This window comes from Microchirus variegatus (genome assembly GCF_963457635.1).
Source record: "Microchirus variegatus genome assembly, chromosome: 3".
Taxonomy (NCBI): Eukaryota; Metazoa; Chordata; class Actinopteri; order Pleuronectiformes; family Soleidae; genus Microchirus; species Microchirus variegatus.
In genome coordinates this window covers 33,386,260-33,405,933 of record NC_139804.1, presented here as the reverse complement: position 1 = coordinate 33,405,933, position 19,674 = coordinate 33,386,260, and the positions used below count along the sequence as shown (strand labels likewise).

At 42.8% G+C, this 19,674-nt stretch overlaps 4 protein-coding genes across 6 annotated transcripts; 2 read left to right on the top strand and 2 right to left on the bottom strand.

The window, feature by feature from the left end:
- The first annotated feature begins 3,582 nt into the window (after positions 1 to 3,582).
- polr2d (RNA polymerase II subunit D) lies at positions 3,583 to 5,336 on the top strand. The gene is made up of 4 exons (XM_083886578.1): positions 3,583 to 3,717; positions 4,107 to 4,287; positions 4,374 to 4,469; positions 5,000 to 5,336. Exons 1-4 carry the CDS (start codon positions 3,636 to 3,638, stop codon positions 5,076 to 5,078), a joined length of 438 nt encoding a protein of 145 aa, XP_083742704.1. The 5' UTR covers positions 3,583 to 3,635; the 3' UTR covers positions 5,079 to 5,336.
- A 1,659-nt stretch (positions 5,337 to 6,995) lies between these two features.
- LOC310925338 (dual specificity protein phosphatase 14) lies at positions 6,996 to 9,820 on the bottom strand. 2 transcript variants are annotated; one of them, XM_083887276.1, is made up of 3 exons: positions 9,793 to 9,820; positions 7,917 to 8,230; positions 6,996 to 7,589 (listed from the first exon to the last, which is right to left on the bottom strand). In XM_083887276.1, exons 2-3 carry the CDS (start codon positions 8,225 to 8,227, stop codon positions 7,367 to 7,369), a joined length of 534 nt encoding a protein of 177 aa, XP_083743402.1. In that variant the 5' UTR covers positions 8,228 to 8,230; positions 9,793 to 9,820; the 3' UTR covers positions 6,996 to 7,366. The 2 variants fall into 2 exon arrangements, with proteins under 2 accessions (XP_083743402.1, XP_083743403.1); XM_083887277.1 differs by lacking the exon at positions 9,793 to 9,820 and adding an exon at positions 9,625 to 9,706.
- LOC310925337 (uncharacterized protein) lies at positions 9,326 to 11,445 on the top strand (the record flags this gene model as incomplete). 2 transcript variants are annotated; one of them, XM_083887274.1, is made up of 6 exons in its annotated part: positions 9,328 to 9,482; positions 9,826 to 9,922; positions 10,011 to 10,596; positions 10,690 to 10,766; positions 10,858 to 11,100; positions 11,203 to 11,445. In XM_083887274.1, exons 3-6 carry the CDS (start codon positions 10,050 to 10,052, stop codon positions 11,443 to 11,445), a joined length of 1,110 nt encoding a protein of 369 aa, XP_083743400.1. In that variant the 5' UTR covers positions 9,328 to 9,482; positions 9,826 to 9,922; positions 10,011 to 10,049. The 2 variants fall into 2 exon arrangements, with proteins under 2 accessions (XP_083743401.1, XP_083743400.1); XM_083887275.1 differs by lacking the exon at positions 9,826 to 9,922 and having other exon boundaries at positions 9,326 to 9,482.
- A 771-nt stretch (positions 11,446 to 12,216) lies between these two features.
- Positions 12,217 to 19,040, bottom strand: abcf3 (ATP-binding cassette, sub-family F (GCN20), member 3). The gene is made up of 21 exons (XM_083887260.1): positions 18,947 to 19,040; positions 17,733 to 17,880; positions 17,561 to 17,637; positions 17,410 to 17,465; positions 17,234 to 17,331; positions 16,357 to 16,479; positions 15,804 to 16,070; positions 15,519 to 15,599; positions 15,325 to 15,384; positions 15,043 to 15,099; positions 14,929 to 14,951; positions 14,734 to 14,789; positions 14,427 to 14,627; positions 14,223 to 14,299; positions 14,003 to 14,047; positions 13,369 to 13,501; positions 13,186 to 13,274; positions 12,888 to 12,979; positions 12,664 to 12,796; positions 12,496 to 12,583; positions 12,217 to 12,400 (listed from the first exon to the last, which is right to left on the bottom strand). The coding sequence occupies exons 1-21, from the start codon at positions 19,014 to 19,016 to the stop codon at positions 12,242 to 12,244; spliced, it is 2,133 nt and encodes a 710-aa protein (XP_083743386.1). The 5' UTR covers positions 19,017 to 19,040; the 3' UTR covers positions 12,217 to 12,241.
- Between the last annotated feature and the right edge of the window lie 634 nt (positions 19,041 to 19,674).

The following is a 19,674-nucleotide window of genomic DNA, read 5'->3' as shown; positions in this document are numbered from 1 at the left end:
TATATGTGTCCACATATATATCAGCTGCATAATGTCAAAAGTGGTACTTAACCCTTACAACACAGAGCATTTAGGCTGGTTTTTTTTACCATTACCATGTTAAAATACGGGGCCACACATTAGGTGTAGTGGTTAGCACTCTTGCCTTTGCAGCAAAAAGACCTGGATTCACGACCTGGTCAGAGCAAAGGCCTTTCTGCACGCCGTTTGCATGTTCTCCACATGCGTGGGTTTTCTCCGGTTTCCTCCCACAGTCCAAAAACATGCAATATGGGCATTAGGTCAATTGGACACTCTAAATCGATGTGTCAGAGTGGATGGTTGTGTGTCTATGTGTGTCCCTGTGATGGACTTGCGAACTGCCAGGATTGTGTGACCCCGCCTGTCAGCTGAGATTGGCACAGCGACCCTAAAGCAGTAGAAGATGGATGATGTTATATAAAATATATACAGAGGCTCTAAGAATTTCCTATATATTGTCTTATATCCTTTTTAACAGCACAACCTATAGGCCATCTAAAAATAAACACACCTGTGCAAAAAGTACTAAAAAAACGTTTTCTTAAATCAGCTTGAATTTGTAACAGTTCAAATCTCATCTATCTATCGTGTTGAAATCATTGAACATGTCGAGGTCAACAGGTCATTCATCAGACGGAGCTGAAGACCATAATCTGCTGATGTGAAACTCTTGTGTTCTCACGCCCTCTAGTGGTGGAAATCTCACCTTGCTTCTGTGATGATGTGGAGGTTTCAGACAACAAACACCATGACATCACTTTACACAAACGTCAAACATCACACTTTTTTGAAAACCCTTTTTTTCTAACTTAGGGCAAACTTTCTCTAACGCCATATAAACTTGTTCTAATGTTATACATGCGATTGAAACTTAACACACTCTTTCACAAACTTCTTCCAAGTTTTTACAAAGTATTTCTAACTTAATACGAACATTTCCAACCTTTACAGAAAAACTTTTTTTTACACTCTTCATAGAAACATGATGATTCACACAGAACATATAAGTCAAATCGTATGAGGTCACGGATCGGACTGATCCAGATATTTCTAACTTCACACGGCGTTGGTGGTATAATGGTCAGCATAGCTGCCTTCCAAGCAGTTGATCCGGGTTCGATTCCCGGCCAACGCATACGTTTTTCACTTTCCTGTTTAACACTTCAGGTCAGAGGATTTAAAAGCAACTTTTCTAGCATGAGTCAAGTGAGTCACGTCTGCATTGGCCTGAAAAACAGCTCACCACACAACCCTCCTGCTCCAAATATGTCAATCACACCTAACCAGCTAAGAAATGAGCTCAGGATTTTCACAGTGAAGTAGTGTTGTATGTTTTCTAAAAAAAAAAAAAAACAGTGGAATGAGGAGAATTCCAGTACTTACAGACAGTTTCATTTACTGTCCACCGGAGGGCGCTGCAGGATGTGGCTTTTTAAAAAGAGGCTGAGTACCAACATCTGTAAAAAGAAAAAGGGTTGAAAGAAAAATCTGTAGTAACTACCTGGTACCACAAGATGCCGGTAATGCGTCTATCAAAGAAGAACGAAGCGGAAGCATGAGCCGAAGTGGATGTTGTCGGACTCGGAAATGATCGTGCATGGTAAACAGCGCCGAGCTGAAAACTGTGGCTGTTTCTTTACACATTAAACCACACACGGGCTCCTCAGACGGCCAGTGACCGGTCTGTCCAACCGGGTGACACCCGTCAGTCGTTATTTAGTGGTTCGCTGCTGTTAATCGTTAGCTTTTAGCCGACGTTGTTGTGTTGTGTCATGGCGGCGGGAGGCGGCACGGCTCCTTCTCATGATGGTGATGTCGAAGAAGACGCTTCTCAGTTGCTGTTCCCTAAAGCACCATTAGTTTAACTATGTTAAAATACCGGGCCCCTCGTTGAGTGTAGTGGTTAGCACTCTCGCCTTTGCAGCAAGAAGACCTGGGTTCACGACCTGGTCAGAGCAATGGCCTTTCTGCATATTTTCCCCGTGTGTGTGTGGTTTTTCGGGTTATCAGGTTTCCTCCCACAGTCCATAAACATGCAATATGGGCATTAGGTCAATTGGACACTCTAAATCGATGTGTCAGAGTGGATGGTTGTGTGTCTATGTGTGTTCCTGTGACGGACTTGCGAACTGACCGGATTGTGTGACCCCGCCTGTCAGCTGAGATTGGCACAGCGACCCTAAAGCAGTAGAAGATGGATGATGTTATATAACATATATACAGAGGCTCTAGGAATGTCCTATATAGTGTCTTATATCCTTTTTAACAGCACAACCTATAGGCCATCTAAAAATAAACACACCTGTGCAAAAAGTACTAAAAAAAATGTTTTCTTAAATCAGCTTGAATTTGTAACAGTTCAAAAAATAAAAACGGTTATTCTCATCTATCTATCGTGTTGAAATCATTAAACACGTCGAGGTCAACAGGTCATTCATCAGAGGGAGCTGAAGACCACAATCTGCTGATGTGAAACTCTTGTGTTCTCACGCCCTCTAGTGGTGGAAATCTCACCTTGCTTCTGTGATGATGTGGAGGTTTCAGACCACAAACACCATGACATCACTTTACACAAACGTTGTCCACAAACGTCAAACATCACACTTTTTTGAAAACCCTTTTTTTCTAACTTAGGGCAAACTTTCTCTAACGCCATATAAACTTGTTCTAATGTTATACATGCGATTGAAACTTAACACACTCTTTCACAAACTTCTTCCAAGTTTTTACAAAGTATTTCTAACTTAATACGAACATTTCCAACCTTTACAGAAAACCTTTTTTTTTTACACTCTTCATAGAAATATGATGATTCACACAGAACATATAAGTCAGATCTTATGAGGTCACGGACCGGACTGATCCAGATGTTTTTAACTCCACACGGCGTTGGTGGTATAATGGTCAGCATAGCTGCCTTCCAAGCAGTTGATCCGGGTTCGATTCCCGGCCAACGCATAAGTTTTTCACTTTTCTGTTTAAAACTTCAGGTCAGAGGATTTAAAAACAACTTTTCTAGCACGAGTCAAGTCTGCATTGGCCTGAAAAACAGCTCACCACACAACCCTCCTGCTCCAAATATGTCCCTCACACCTAACCAGCTAAGAAATGAGCTCAGGATTTTCACAGTGAAGTAGTGTTGTATGTTCTCTAAAAAACAGTGGAATGAGGAGAATTCCAGTACTTACACTGACAGTTTCCGTTACTGTCCACCAGAGGGCGCTGCAGGCTGTGAGAGGCTGAGCATCAACAACATCTGTAAAAAGAAAAAAAGGGTTGAAAGAAAAAAATCTGTAGTAACTACCTGGTACCACAAGATGGCGGTTAATGCGTCTCTCGACGTCAAACTTCTCAGAAGAAGAACAAACCGGAAGTGGTTGTTGTCGGACTCGGAAATGATCGTGCGTGGTAAACGGCGCCGAGCTGAAAACTGTGGCTGTTTCTTTACACATTAAACCACACACGGGCTCCTCAGACGGCCAGTGACCGGTCTGTCCCACCGCCGAGCTCACCGGTTGACACCCGGGTCCCCGCTGAGCCGTCAGTCGTTATTTATTATTTAGTGGTTCGCTGTTAATCGTTAGCTTCGTTAGCCGACGCTGTTGTGTTGTGTCATGGCGGCGGGAGGAGGCGGCACGGCTCCTTCTCATGTTGGTGATGTCGAAGAAGACGCTTCTCAGTTGCTGTTCCCTAAAGGTCAGTGGTTGCTCACACAGGTGAACCAGACCGGACCTGGTCTGAAACTATGCTCAACCAGTTCTGGGACAGATTAAAAACCAGGTCTGAACGAGGGGGTAAAGCGGTGAAGTGATGGCAGCAAACTGACCAGTGCTGTGTTGAAATGAGATGTTTCCGCAGATCTGATCCTGAACTTAATCCTGATTAACTGAGACAAACCATATGTAAACACATCACGTGTGGAGTTGGTTGGTGTCGTCACGTTGTCGTCAAACTTGTGTGTGCATGTTTTCTTCTCACAGTTTGAGGTGTTGCAACGATTAGTCGATTACTAAATTAATCGTCAACAATTTTGACAATGGACTATTCGTTTCGATGTACAGTCTCACTGTGTCGTGTCATTCCAGAGTTCGAGAGTTCCGAGACGCTGCTGAATTCCGAGGTGCACATGTTGTTGGAACACAGGAAGCAGCAGAACGAGAGCGCCGAGGATGAGCAGGAGCTTTCTGAGGTGTTCATGAAAACCCTGAACTACACAGCCCGCTTCAGTCGCTTCAAGAACAGAGAGACCATCACGGCGGTACGCAGGTACAGCTCCACTCCTTCTGTCTTAGTTATTTAACAGCTACTAGTGTGAGTGTATGGACTAATGTAACTCCGCCTCCTGTTGTCAGTCTCCTCCTCCAGAAGAAGCTTCATAAATTCGAGTTGGCCAGTTTAGCAAATCTCTGTCCTGAATCGGCAGAAGAAGCCAAAGCTCTGATTCCCAGGTGAGTCATCAAAAGTTCAAATCATCCATGGCTTTAAAGGTGCAGTAGGTAGAGTTTTGTTGTCATTATTGATCTTGAAATGAGTATCCAGAAAGAAATCTAGACTTCTGCCTTAAGGAAAGGCCAAAAGGAAGGAAAGGGCTCCTTCCTTTTGGCTCTTTAACTAAGGAGCTGCATGCATACATTTCCATTCAGTGATAAGGTAGCTGTTCCAGCACTGATAACAACTGCCGGTGCTGCAAAGAAACCTTAGAAAGAGTCTAAAGGAGCCATTAACACAATAAAACATGTTGATGTCAAGGGAATCGTTCAGAGTTTATTTTCCTACATCTGTTGCATATGAAGCATTAATGTGTCTGTGATTGTCTAGTGGAAGGACCTCAGGATAAAACGTTTGTATACCTGGAGATAAGAGTCAACAATCATCCTGACAACTGCAGCTTGAAAATCAGAATCTAAAACAATCAGTCGATGAATTATAATCCACATTGACATCACTCACCTTTTGACTGTTAATGGATGTGTTTCAGTCTCGAAGGGCGGTTTGAAGATGAGGAGCTGCAGCAAATCCTTGACGATATCCAGACCAAGAGAAGCTTCCAGTACTGAGACCAGGACCAGATCCAGTACATAGACAAGGACTGGATCCAGAACCACATCCTGGATTAAAGCCAGATACACAACTGGGACTAGAGCCACTCTCTGATCTTTTCCTGCTTTGACCACCAGCTGATCATGGGTCGACTGAAGTGATGTGATGTTGTTCTTAGATACTGTTTCATGTTTTCATGTCTGTTTTAGTTTAAATGTTTAAATGTTCATGTCTCACTCTCCCCTTTATAAGTCAAAGTGATCGCGCTTTACATCTGTAAGAACATGTTATACATTTACTGTATATTCATGAATGTTATCATTCAGTCAGTGATTTGTTACTTTTTTACAGAATAAATACATATGTTGTGATATGACACAGTTCCTCACAGTATGTTAAATATTTGAGTTCATTCTGAGGTTTGATTCTATTTGTAAAACAATCAGTGATTTCCTTACTTTTGGTTTGAATGACGTTATGACTGGAATTTTCGAAATAAAAGCCTCCAGTGATTAAGTGCACTCAACCAACGTCCATAGAGAAATTCAGCTATTTTATATCATGACCCAGGAGACGTTGATGCCTCCATCAGTACGTTCTGTATTCTGTCTATCACATCGAGGTCAACGCCCTCTAGTGGTGGAAATCTCACCTTCTGTGATGAGGTGGAGGCTCCAGACAACAAAAACCATGACATCACTTTACACAAACGTAATCCACTTTTAAACAAACGTCAAAACATTACACGAACTTTTTTTTAACGCACTTTTTTCTCACTTAATACAAACTTTCTCTAACGCGATATACACTTTTTCTAACGTTATACAGGCGATTGAAACTTAACACACTCTTTCACAAACTTCTTCCAAGTTTTTACAAAGTATTTCAAACTCAATACGAACACACTCTTCATAGAAACACTACGATTGAAACATGATGTAACATGAGTCACTGAATGGTCCGATCCAGACCGGACCATCTCCACACGGCGTTGGTGGTATAATGGTCAGCATAGCTGCCTTCCAAGCAGTTGATCCGGGTTCGATTCCCGGCCAACGCATACATTTTTCACTTTTCTCGTTTTACACTTCTGGAGAGATGATTTTAAACCAGCTTTTCTAACATGAGTCAGTTTTCACTGCGAAGAAGGGCTGCAGGTCCCAAAGAAAATCACTTCCAGGCTCCTCACATCCTGCACTGACCAGCTGTGCAGGATTGTGGGGATCATCTCCAACACTAGTCTGAAGTTTGGGAGAGCAACACAGCTGTGGAAGACTTCCTGTGTGGTACCAGTGCCAACACTGACACCACTCAACAGCTGCTAGTGAGAGTGCATGGACTAATGTAACTCCGCCTCCGGTCGTCAGTCTCCTCCCCCAGAAAAAGCTTTATAGTTTTGAGTTGGCCAGTTTAGCAAATCTCTGTCCTGAATCTGCAGAAGAAGCTCTGATTCCCAGGTGAGTCATCAAAGGTCCTAATCATTCATGACTTTAAAGGTGCAGTAGGCAGAGTTTTGTTGTCATTATGGATTTTCATAAAGTAAATCAAGTATCTGAAAGTAATCTAGACTTCTGCACCTCCTCTTGTGTCTCATGGCTTGTGACTGGAGAATTTGACCTATAATAGGGCAGTTTAGAGAGAGGGCGCCTCCTGTTGGCTCATTTACTAAGCAGCTGCATGCATACATTTCCATTCAGGGATAAGGCTGATGTTCCAGCTCTGGTAACAACTGCCTATGCTGCAAAGAAACCTTAGAAAGAGTCTAAAGAAGACATTTACCCTCAGGGGTCCCTCGGCCCTTTTCGTGGCTTTCTGTTTTTTAATTGTTAAGCCATTTTGTCTGTGTTGAATGGATATAGCTCAAATTTTCCAAAGTTTATTCATTTTTGGTAAACTTTAGAACTGTCATCTTACTTTCTTAAATTGGCCTAAAATGGCTAAGCAGTGCGAGAACTAACAAAAGTGTTCTTCGTGGCAGAAAATGGCCACCTTCCCAAAAACCGCTATAAAAACATTATATATTAATATTTTTTTCCACTTTAAATTGTCACTCTTTTAAAGCTACTTCAGCCTGAAATATATATATCAAATATTAAACACAATAAAAGGTGTTGTTGTCAAGGGAACCTTTCAGAGTTTATCTGTGTTCATCTGTTGCATATGAAGCATTCATGTGTCTGTGATTGTCTAGTGGAAGCAGCAGCAACTCTACAGTCAATATATGGTCAGTCACACTGTCAGTCCCTCATACAACCATGGTTTGGAAACTGTCCCTTTAAATACCATGAAAGCAGCAGCAGCTTCTTCAAATATTGACACAGTACATTGCCATGGCGTTGGCATCCTCCGAGTCTGGAAGAGCCTCTGGCAGGACGCCACTGGACGTCCTCACCATCTGCATTGTGTTCCTGCCAAACAGGGCCATCTCGTGGTCTATCAACTGCCTCCAGAAACCAGCGTTGGGTCTGATAAAGGGTCGGCGCTCCAGAACGTGCTCGTGAGCCTGGCGCAGACTGAGACCTTCAGACCTGCAGTCACAGAAACCAGGGTTTAATGAAAACAGAGTTTATTTACCCTGAATTGCTGTTCTGAGAGTCATGTCGAGCTGATAGGTTTAATCAGCATCAACTCATTTGACAACCCAATATAGATTTAAATAGGCCTATTTCATTCACCTATTTCAAAAGGTGGGGATGTTTATGAGAATAGCATCATGTTGGGGATAAAAAACATAGCTTGCACCTTAATTAAATGAATTTCGGGTTACCATTTCATTTTGTATTTAAAAAAGAATCCAAGACATCAAACTCAGGAGGAGTTATGGCGCTTTTCCATCTTTTCCATCTGGGTTTTACCTCATCAGGTGGGCCATGATCAGAGCAGCAGAGCGGCTTCGTCCAGCGATGCAGTGTACCAGAGTTGCTCCTGTCTGGTTCTGGTTGATCCGTTCAGTGACACGGTCAAAGTACTGTCTCAGGGGAGCATGGGGCTGGTCCTGGATTGGGATGTGGAAGACCTGAAGACCATCCAGCTGAGGGTAAGACATGTCCTCCAGTCCACTGACGTTTATAATGAGGGTAACACTCCTGCTGGTCAACACGCTGCAATTCAGCGCCGAGTCCAGGTCGGTGAGGAAGAGACCAGGGGACACCTGAGAAACTGCCATGATCTGAGGGGAGGTTCATTCAATTCAACATTATTCATGAAGCACCAAAATCACAACATACATTATATCAAGGCATTGTTATGGGCTGAAATATGTGCCACCAGAAACTGAATTTGAATCATTTATATTTGAATTTGAATTGCTAAACTTGAATAATTGCATTAAAAAACTGAATTTGAATCACATAATTTGAATTTGTATTGTTTAATTTGAATTATTGCATTGAAAAACTGAATCTGAATAGTATAATTTGAAATTAAATTTTGAACTACCCGGATGACCGCCACAGTAATTTGAATCTAAATTTTGAGAACTGAATTTGAATTGTGAGAACTGAATGTGAAGATATATGGAGTGTTGAATTGGAAAAATTCAATTTCAAATGATACTATTCAGATTCAGTTTTTCAATTAAATAATTCAAATTAAACAATACAAATTCAAATTATGTGATTCAAATTCAGTTTTTTGATGCAATTATTCCAAGTTTAGCAATTCAAATTAAAATATAAATGATTCAAATTCAGTTTTCAATGCAATTATTCAAGTTTAGCAATTCAAATCCAAATATAAATGATTCAAATTCAGTTTCTGGTGGCACATATTTCAGCCCATACATTGTACATAGTAAGGCAGAAACCTTTATAATATTACAGGGAGAAGAGAAACAATAGGTATGAGTGGAGATAACCAGACTCAAAGAGGTGCAGCATCTGCCTCGATAGGTTGGGGTGAAAGGAAAAATTGGGGATAGAGGGGAGGTGGGGGAGAGAAACGCAGACAGAAGAGAGACCAGGAGCAGATATATGAGTTATGTTAAGTTATAAGTTTAGACAAGACAGTTCTGAATCAGTTATGATGTGTTTATAGTTGCGTAACGGCCTACAATTCCCATGTAGACAACAAACATTGTTTTATTGAAGCCAATAATATACATTTTTTTCTTTAATTAAAAACGAACTGCACCACGGATTCGAACCTGCGACCTGGTGGCAGTAAATAATCCTGACCCATGAGGAAAAAAAGACATAGAGTTTCAAATCCAACATGGCGGCGATCATCTGCTCTGATCAATACAATCACAAACCACAGGGTGAGTGTCAGCGTGTGAGGAATCTATTCGTCAATAATCATAGATCCAGACTCAGGTCGGAGCTCAGCAGAGAGAAAAACACGTCACGGATCACACGATAATGAGTCACTGTCTCACTCAATAGTTTCACTTTGGTTCAGACGGACGGAGGTTTGTTGACAAGGTAAGAACACAACACTGCTGATACAACTACACCATAGTACAACTATACAACTCCACTAAGAAATGTAGCATTTTAAAGTTTACTTCGTGCTAGCTAGACGATTATTACGTGTATTATTCCGTTAAGTATTCCGTTTACTTACTGTTAATTATGGCCTTCATACGACGTCATGAATGTTTATACTGAATGGCAGCATTTTACTCTACTGTATGACTGTGTGTGTGTGTGGGTGTGTGTGTGTTAATGCGACAACAAATGTATGTTTTGTAGTTGTTTTTTTTGTTGACAACTGCGTGTTGTTGTGAGTCACCTGTTTTTACAGCTGCCGTGTCTTCTCGAACAGGCCGACGCAACATCCGGCTACAGATTTAAAAAAAATAAAAGCCTCAATCATCATGACGCCGATGTTTTTATGACCTCGTGTGAAATTAAAAGCGAAAGTGAGACAGAGTTTTAAGCGCAGCAATGATTCTTTCCTCTGACAGGACACGTTTGTATCAGAGTTGGTGTTTCTTGTTTTTACTCCAGGAATAAACCGATTTATGTTCTGGTCCAGTCCATGTGAACATGCAAAAGCAAGAGTCCTCACCTCAACCTGGGGTCACTGCTGCCCACCTGTCCCAAAAACCTGTCCTGCCTCAGGTCCGGTACCATCCGAGCATTCAGGCTCCGAATCCCAGAAAAGGAGTGCTACCAAAAACCTCTAAACCTCCTGAAACCTCTCAGCTTGTGAGCCAACATGGAGACAACAACACCCAGGTGAAGCACCCTCCTGCAGCAAGACCAAAAACCCAGGGTGTTCAGAAACCAGTTCAGAAACCAGTTCAGAAACCAGTTCAGAAACCAGTTAAGAAGGCCAATTCAGATCCAGATCGGCACTCTGATAGTGCTCCACCCACACCGGTACAGGTTCCTCTGGGTCTGAAGGAGCGATTAGACAAGAGTGTGGTGGAGCAGGTGGAAGTTCTGACCCGTGGACAGAGGAACAACCAGGACTGGTTCTCCTGGAGGAAGAACCGGATCACTGCCTCAGTGGCTCATCGAATCGCTCACTGCCGCTTCGTTAACGGCAAAAGCAGAACCCCACCAACCAGCTACCTGGCTTCCATCACAGGTAAACTAGGATAGCGTACCTCAAATGCCACCCACAGAGTCAGCAGTTTTTTTTTGGTTTTTTTTATAAATAAGAATGAATCTGGTTCCACAGGTGACAGTAATCATGTCCAGACCCGTGCCATGAGCTGGGGGGTTGATATGGAGGCCGTGGCCATCCGCAGTTACCAGGTGCAGTGGCACAGAGGTCACCTGACAACCAATCAGACACTCTGATTTTACAGTATATGATAATAACGACGATGATGATGTTGTCCTGCAGAAACTGAAGACAAAGGTGTTGGGTCAGCCCATATCGGTTCAGGATTGTGGCCTGTTCATTGATGGTCAGAGGCCCTGGTTGGCTGGGAGTCCTGACGGCATCGTGACAGACAGCAAAACTGGCCAATGGCTGCTTTGCCTGGAGGTGAAGTGTCCCTACAAACACAGAGAGAGACGAGTGGAGGAAGCCTGCCAGGACTCTGGCTTCTGTCTGGAGATTGAGGACAAACAGATGCCTGGAGAGGTAAGAAAAAAACAGTAGTATCCTCCAACATCCTCTTCCTGTCTCCAACATCCTCTTCTTGTTTCATCTCTTTGCCTCTTATGTCCTCTCCTCATGTCCTAGTCTCCAGCCTACCGTCTGAAGACATCTCACAGTTACTTCACTCAGATCCAGTGTCAGCTGGCCGTGACTGGCCTGCAGCGTGCCGACCTCGTCGTCTACACCACGAAGGAGACAGCTATTGTTCCCGTGACCTTTGACGCTGAAATGTGGGAGGAGACTGTGTCCAAGCTGGAGATGTTTTACAGAGACGCCGTCCTGCCCCGTCTCACAGAGACGTCAGCAGCATGGACACCAGAGCAATAAAGAAGCAGTAACTTCCTTTTCACTAAATCGTTTACAAAAATTTCAGCTGAAAACCAGAGGTGAACCTGATTCTGAGTAAGCTTTGCAACCAGACAATGAAGGTGACCGTTGACATCATGATATTAATATCTTTTTTTTTTATCACTGACATTTGTGTGAATTCTGTCAATTCCTCTTCTGACACTGTTAGCATAACATGCTGTGCTATATATAGGCTGCACCTATAGCTATTTAAGCTGCTATCACCATGCAATGTTGGCATTATATTCTGGGTTGGACTCCCCTGCTGTATTATCGTCATGTGCTTTGCTAACATTATACGCCACCTTTATGTTCTACATTAGCATCTTCCGAGTCATCATATCTGGTCTGGTATTGGCATCACTTGCTTTGTTAACCTCGTGCTGCGTTGGCTTCGATGACCAGTGATGTTTACCATGAAGAAAGTGAGATCAGTGATAGACCCAGGAAGTGGAAGTGACACATGCTCTGATTTTTTTTATTCTTTCCGTCTCTGAAATATAACGCTTGTTTTGACGTCAGGTCCATTAAAACTGATAAAACCCCCCAAAATCACCGCCTCATCAATACACTGACTCCTCCTCCTTCTGCAGAGTTCACTGTGACCTCGCCAATCAGCTCGCAGCAGCTCATCGCCTGAAGCAGGAGGTGAAGTGGCTCGGAGAAGAAACCATCCTCTGGTTCACTCCAGCAGCTGATTGGCTTGTAGGACAAGTGTCTTTATGGAGTGGGCAAGGTATGTGTTACTAGCGGTCAGTCAGCGATGGGCAGAGTCTCACAGGTAGCCCTCCTTCAGGAACTGATCGTGGAGTATGTCTCGATACTCGTCGAAGCCACCGTCGATTCGCTTAACTTTCCCACTTTCACACACCCACAGCTCCTTACACACCAACCGAATCAGACGTTCGTCGTGAGATACTAGGATAACTCCACCCTGAAACACACACAATGAGACACCTGAGGAAATGTACGGGAGGGAAATGCACACAAACACACACACACACACACACAATACAAACAGACACTTACTCGGAACTTGTTGAGAGCTTTTGCGAGTGCCTCGATTGTCTCCATGTCCAAGTGATTGGTCGGCTCATCAAGGATGTAGAAGTTTGGACTGGAGGAGAGACAGAATGACATCATCATGACCACTACTATACACATTTCCTTAAGCAGTTTCCTTAAGCTCTCTCTTACCATGGCATGGTCATCTGAGCGAAGGCGACGCGGCTCTTTTGTCCTCCTGACAGACTCGCCACTGGCCTCGTTGACAGCTCACCAGTAATTCCATAACCTCCCAGCTGGTGGCGGTACTCCTCCTCTGTCCGACCTGTGAGGCACACACAAATAACAGTCATATATTGCTCAGCGCCTCGGTGAGGTCAGTTCATGCTGTGGTTGGGAGCTGTTGCCACGGTTACCAGGGAACCGGTTAAGGAGCAACTCCACCGAACAGACGTTCAGGTCCAGCTGGTCCACGTGATGTTGACTGAAGTAACCAATCTTCAAGTTCCTGATAACACACACACACACACACACACACACACACAACCAATCAGCAACAAGTGGGAGGAATTCAATCATGTATGTCAGTGATTATCTACACACTATTAATGGGTTTTATTACATGGCTTAGTTGAATACTCTATGTGCCCTTATCTATTACTTAAACATGATAACCAAATAAGTTTGACAACTACTGGTTGTTGGCTGTCTCACCTGTGAGCTTGTCTGACGCCATTGACTGGAGTCAACTCGCCCATCAGCAGTTTGAGGACGGTGGTTTTTCCGGCGCCGTTTTCTCCCACCTGACGGAAAATAACAAGAGCACAATTTTTATATATCAGCTTATTTGATTTCAGTCGGTGCTTCTGTAAGACTAAAACGTTCCGCGTCACGTACGATGCAGATCCGAGACTCGAGGTCGGCTGACACGTTGAGTCCAGAGAAGAGGTGATGGTCGGGCGAGTAGAAAAACTCAACTTCATCCAACTGCAGGATGGGAGGGGACAACTTCTCAAAGTTATCTGGAAACCTGCGGACACATGTCAACATTCATGCCCCCGGTCAGTGGACTTAACAACAGCGTCATTACAGTGTGAAGAGTACTTTGCAAAAGTCATAAATTTGTTTTTTTTGGAATGCTATAATGACCATAAAATGAAGCTATTTCTCCAACACAGAAAATAGTGGAAACATGTATGCAAGTTCTCTTAAACCTGGAGTGAAACCCTAGTGTTTGGTCGACTATTTCATGTTGTGAAAAAGGTCTATTACACCAGGTTTATTCAAGACATGCTTGAGTATTATAAACACATGGTGTGTATAAATGAATAAATCATTAAAAAAAATTAACGATTGAACATTTGCTAAATAATATGAGACCAACTTTCAGTCACATTATTCCAATCAAAACGCCAAAAATCACAGGATTTGTCATAAAAACAACGAAGCTAGTGGTGCCCTTAGACTACTGCAGTGTACTGTAAATGAATGGACGTGTGCATGATTGTGAGATAGAGTTACATAGTCTTACTTTAATGTGACCTCAGTTTCTTTCTCAAGGGGCTTCAACTCTGGTCTGTGGAAGGAGTTTGACAGACACTGTTAGTTTGACTCGCCGTCTCCTCAGAAACAGTCACACACATTCACATACACATACACCGACTCATTCCCCGGTTCACACACTTGCAAACTCATAGACACAACTCAATCACGCGCATTCAGATACACATACATTCATTATATTTACTCACAGTCTCTCCAGCAGCTTCAGTTTACTCTGAACCTGAGCAGCTCTGTTGGCGTTGTAGCGGAACCTGTCAATGAACACCTGAAACATACACACAGTGCATCATGGGAAAACTTACATCGTCATGGTATCTTTAAATGACAATTTGATAGGGTCTGTACTGGTACAGCAGTAGTACGTCTGTGCGTTGTCAGTACTGCAGTAGTACCTGTATGTGTTGTCTGTACTGCAGCTGGGCCTCATACTCTCTATGCTGGTTCTTGAGTCTGTCCTCTTTGGTTTTAATAAAGTTTTCAAAGTCGCCACGGTAACTGTCGAGCCGCTGCGAGTGCAGGTGGATGATGTCGGTAACCACAGCATTCAAGAAATTTCTGTCGTGGGAGACAACCAAGATGGTGGACTGCCACGTCTGAGGAAGGAGGTGCACATCTTTAATATTTAGCTCCTTGGTAGCTTAGAGCCAACAGTTGCCACTGTTTTGAATGAGCAATGCTAACGCTGAGGTGAGTTCAGACCTGCAGGTAGTTCTCTAACCACAAAATGGCTCTGACGTCCAACATGTTGGTCGGCTCTGAAATACAAGACACAGGAAGAGTCCATTAAGTTGTGTTTGCACATAAAGAGTGATGTATTCATGACATAAACTACATAAACGTAGTTGCACCAGGTTTACTTTGGAGGAAAATGGGTTTAAAAGTGAACAGACTCACCGTCAAGTAGCAGCAGGTCCGGTCTGATGAAGACAGAAGATAATGAGTGAAAGCTGTCAGTCATCAACTCTCAGCCAATTGCATGATTGTTTACATATGAAGATTCAGACTCACCTAGCAAACAAAGCTCTGGCCAATGCCAACCTCATCCTCCATCCTCCTGAGAACTCCCTGAGACACAGACAGGGACACAGAGTGAGATATAGATGGGGGACATGGAGACACAGATAAGAAGAGATGTAGAGAGACATAAAGACAGACAGAGGGAGAGAGAGAGACGCAAACATGGAGAGAGAGCGATTGAGACACAGTGAGACATGGTGTTAGAGGGAGAGAAAGAGGACACCTCATTGTCTCATGATCATGTCAAATCTGTGTCAGCAACAGATGTCTTACCTCGTGGTCTGCTGTTGCATCTTGGGAGAGAATCCGAGACCAGCCAGGATAACAGAGGCTCTGATTGGATAAGACAGTCATCAATAAAAACACAGCATTGAACTGACCCAATCCAAGCTAACATTTGAGAAACGCATGAAGTGACGTCACCCTGCAACATGTGAACAGCATGGATGTGTGGTTGCTATAGTTACCGGGCAGGGGCTTTGTCAGCTTCAATCTCCTCCAGTTTTACATAGATCTCCGACAGGCGAACGCTTTCCATCCCGTCAGCGCTGAAGGACAAACAAAAAAGAGATGTTTTACTGACATTTTTAGAGAAGTTAAGATAACTTTTCACACGTTTCAAACATTTTACTGACATTTTAGATGCTTTACAGACATTTCACAGACTGCATGTCACAGCTTCTATGATATAATATTACCTAACTTTATTAATTATTAATTTGATCTAATGCTGAAGAATCTGTTGATCTTACGTTCCGTCAGCGATGCGTCTATTCAGCGTCTTCTCCTCGCTCAGCAGGCCCTCCCGCAGCACGTCGCTCTCCAGGACGCTCTGCAGCGCCAGCGTATCGTCTCCCGCAACTTCCTGCTCCACGTGGAGGATGGAGATGTGAGCTGGGACGCGAAGGCTACGGCTTGCCATCATCTTCAACAGAGTCGTCTTTCCCAGACCGTTGCGACCAATCAGACCGTACCGCCGACCTGTCGAAAGAGAGAGCTCTGCCCCCTGCAGTAGACACCTGGAGTACAAAAAAAAAGAAAAAGAAAAACCCATCATCATATACATCAAATATGTTTTTTAATCTATGATAGGGGTGTAAGATGTTTTATGCATTCATTTTCGTTCATTTTCTAATTCCCATTTCGACTGTCTACACGGTGTCATGAGTGATATAACGTCCGTCATTTGTTTGTTATGTATGTCAATATCCTATTTACAATCGAGATCATGACACCCCTAATATGATGTTTACCAGTGTTTTGTTTTACCTAATTGTTTTCTAACACCACCCTCTGTCCACTCACCTTTCTCCAAACGAAACATCAAAGTTCTCGATCCGAATATCGTAGCTGCGGTTCTTCCCCGACAGGTCAACTCGACTGTCCTTCTTACTGCTGGCCTGACTGGCCGATGCCTCTTCCAGGACTCTGATAGAACAACAGGTAACGAAAGATGAAGCGAGCAAATGTGTGTGTATTTTGGGTTTCCTTCAGACATTTTACACATTCACATAAAACACTGAAACACATTTCAAATTGGGCCAGAACAAATTTGAACAGAGTTATTAAATAGTTGTGATGAAGCCTTATCAAATGTCAAAGCCTTATCAAACATATTCAATAATGAGAGCAAGAACAACCTTGTGAACAGCACAGCTCGCCACATTCTTGCTCACATTTTCTGCATCACCAACTGAACCCATGAAGGTTCTTGTGACAAAATAAAAAACAGAAATGTGATGCATACAGCATACGCTTCTCATTTGGCTCAATAAGATTGCAAATATAGCATGTTCTCTCGGCTGAGAATCTATATCACTCGTGGAAAATATCATCAATTAAAAGCCAGTGGGTCACTTCATTCCCTGAACACTCACTATATATAGCATTCTGGCACTTAAGGCCACTGCATCTCACATAACAGTGAGGCCATGTCCAAAGAGGCTGAATAGTGAAATTGCAGCACTTTTTATAGTCGATTTCAAGCTGAAACTCTAAATATAACTTAGTCCAGAACAGGATATGTTTTCCGTACAAGTCACCATTTTGATCTAGCCAGGTTAAAAGTCATGAAAAAAATCTAGTCTCAAAATACCCTCCTAATCCATTAATCTCACTTCATAGAAAAGCCCACAGGTGTGTGTAAATGTGTGTACAGGTGTGGGTGGAGGTGTGTACTGACAGTGGGCTGGTGGTCTTCTGTGTCTCCTTCTCATTCCTGCGTTCATGTTTAGCCTTCAGCTTCGCCTCAGCCTTTTCCAGTTTCTTAACATCCACTGTCTGAAGAGAGACATTGAATGATGCATCACAGCAGCGACGTATGCAATGGAACTGAAAGAAAGAAAACTGAAGACTCACTGTGTTCTGTGGACGTTTCATCGTCCAGATCCCCTCAACATCTTTAGCTGCTGGAACTGATGGGAGACACACAAGTTAACCAAGAAACTAAGCAGGTGGTTTCAGAATTTAAATCAGTGAAAAAGATTACATTGTAATGAGTGTGTTTCACCTATGTCTGCAGAGATCTGAGAGAGCTGAACTGGAGCGTCAAGTAGCAACTGCCTCTGAGGGCCATGATGGTTGTTCCTGATCAACACAGACGTTCAAACATCAGATAGTTGACATTTTTATTTGCCGATCAGTTGAGTGACATCTGGACACTGAAGACAGATTTAGCTTACAATTTGAGAGTGTTGAACATCTGGAGACAGATGTCTTTGACATCGTCCTCGTTTTTACTGTCAAGAGACACTTCCTGCAGGACGCCGCCGACGGCATCATACACCTCATCTCCATCCTCGAAGTCTGCACCACAACTATCCAGGACACCTGATACACACAAACACACAGAGATCTCAAATGCTCTGATTAAGTCACAACACATTTGACAATCTACAGTACAGATATTTTGCTGATACCGATTAGATTCAATAAGCTGATTAAGCCCATCTGATCCACACGACTGTCTATGTGGATCTCAGTATATCAGCGTTTATATCTTGTGTAGTCTGGTGACATTAATGCACTGCACACATGAAGTGATTAGCTTAATGTCAAGACAGACGGAGGCAGCAGCAACATTGAGCTAGCGAAGCGAGACGACTGCAAACGACACAAAGCAGCATTCAATGCTCCTTCAGTCAGGTCTGATAGTATTGCTTGACAGGTCTTGTTCAGATGAGAAAATGTTCAAAAATGTAACAGTAATAGAAAACTTACCCATTAAAGTTAACAAAAATATGTTTTGAATGGGTTTTATTATTTGTTGTTGGAATCATACTTGATAAAACCTCATCAGGGCCAGGAATATTCCCTGGAATGTTCCCTCCCATGCTGAGGTTTTTTTTTTTCATAACACTACTGTATGTCTCACGGGTAAAACAATTGAAATACTCCCAGTAAAACTTCAGAATTCTTCCTGTATTGCTATAACACTCAGCAAGTCTCTTCTGTGTCTGTCCCTGTTAAACTCCGAGATTATTTCCTGTATTTCTACTACACGATTATACACACTTGAAACATCCCCTTACAACACAAGTGGAAAAATGTCCGGAAACACTCCTTAAAAAAAAAATCTTATCTAAAACTACAGGAATGTTTCCTATATTTCCCTATGTGATGCTTGCGGGTTAACGTTCGGCATCAAGTTTGTTCAGACGGAGTTTTAAGACTCAGACCGGCCCGGCTCTTAGGTGGAGCTGACCGGCTCGTGTCATGCTGCCGGGTGTCACGGTTCCAGTAAGGCTAGCTCGCTAGCTCGGCGGCTACAGTATGGGCTAGCGGCTAACACGGGGGCAGTTTATACAGCTCCAAGGAACCCGCAAATTGAGACCACGTCTACGTCTGACATCGGCCTTGTTCCCGGAAGATTGTAGCTCTGTGGTCAGGGTCTCACCTGTGATATAATTGAAAAGCTCCGTGTCGATTTCAGGAAACTCGTTCTTCAGAATGTCCACGTACGCCATGATACCCGGCCCTGGGCACGAACTCTATGCACATGCGTTAACATGCGACACCGTGTGGACTTCTGGGAAATGTAGTTTTCTTTAATATAGTCATTAAGTTTGGTGTTCACTGTATCACGGTATAGAAATAAACCGCATGTTTTCAGAATATGATCAGATTTGCCAACGTGTTTTTGATCAAACGAATGATAATGTAGTACCGCGAGTATTAATTTGTACACAGTACTGCAATATTTATTTTACCGTATTAGCAGTATTGAGTTCAGTACTGACAATACTGACAGTACCAGAAGTAGAGTTTGGTGGACTGAAAGTATTAGTTGTGCTGTATGCAGTACATCAAAAAGTGTACAGTACTCACAGTAGTAGTGTTACAATATGCAGTACTGACAGTGGTGCATCAGTAATGTAACAATGCCAATTACTATTGTTTTACATAATTCAGAAATAAAAATAAATTAATTAAAATTATTTTTTGCTGCCCAGTGATTTACCTGACAGACACATAGGAAAGTAAGTTTTGTATGTTTCCTGTGTTGGAAAAAGCTGTGTGCTGTGCTTTGCGGACACCAAAGAAGATAACTTTTGAATGAATTTTTTTTATGTTTTGTATATTTTAATATTTGTTCCTTGTCATATGTAAACATATTTTCTTTTT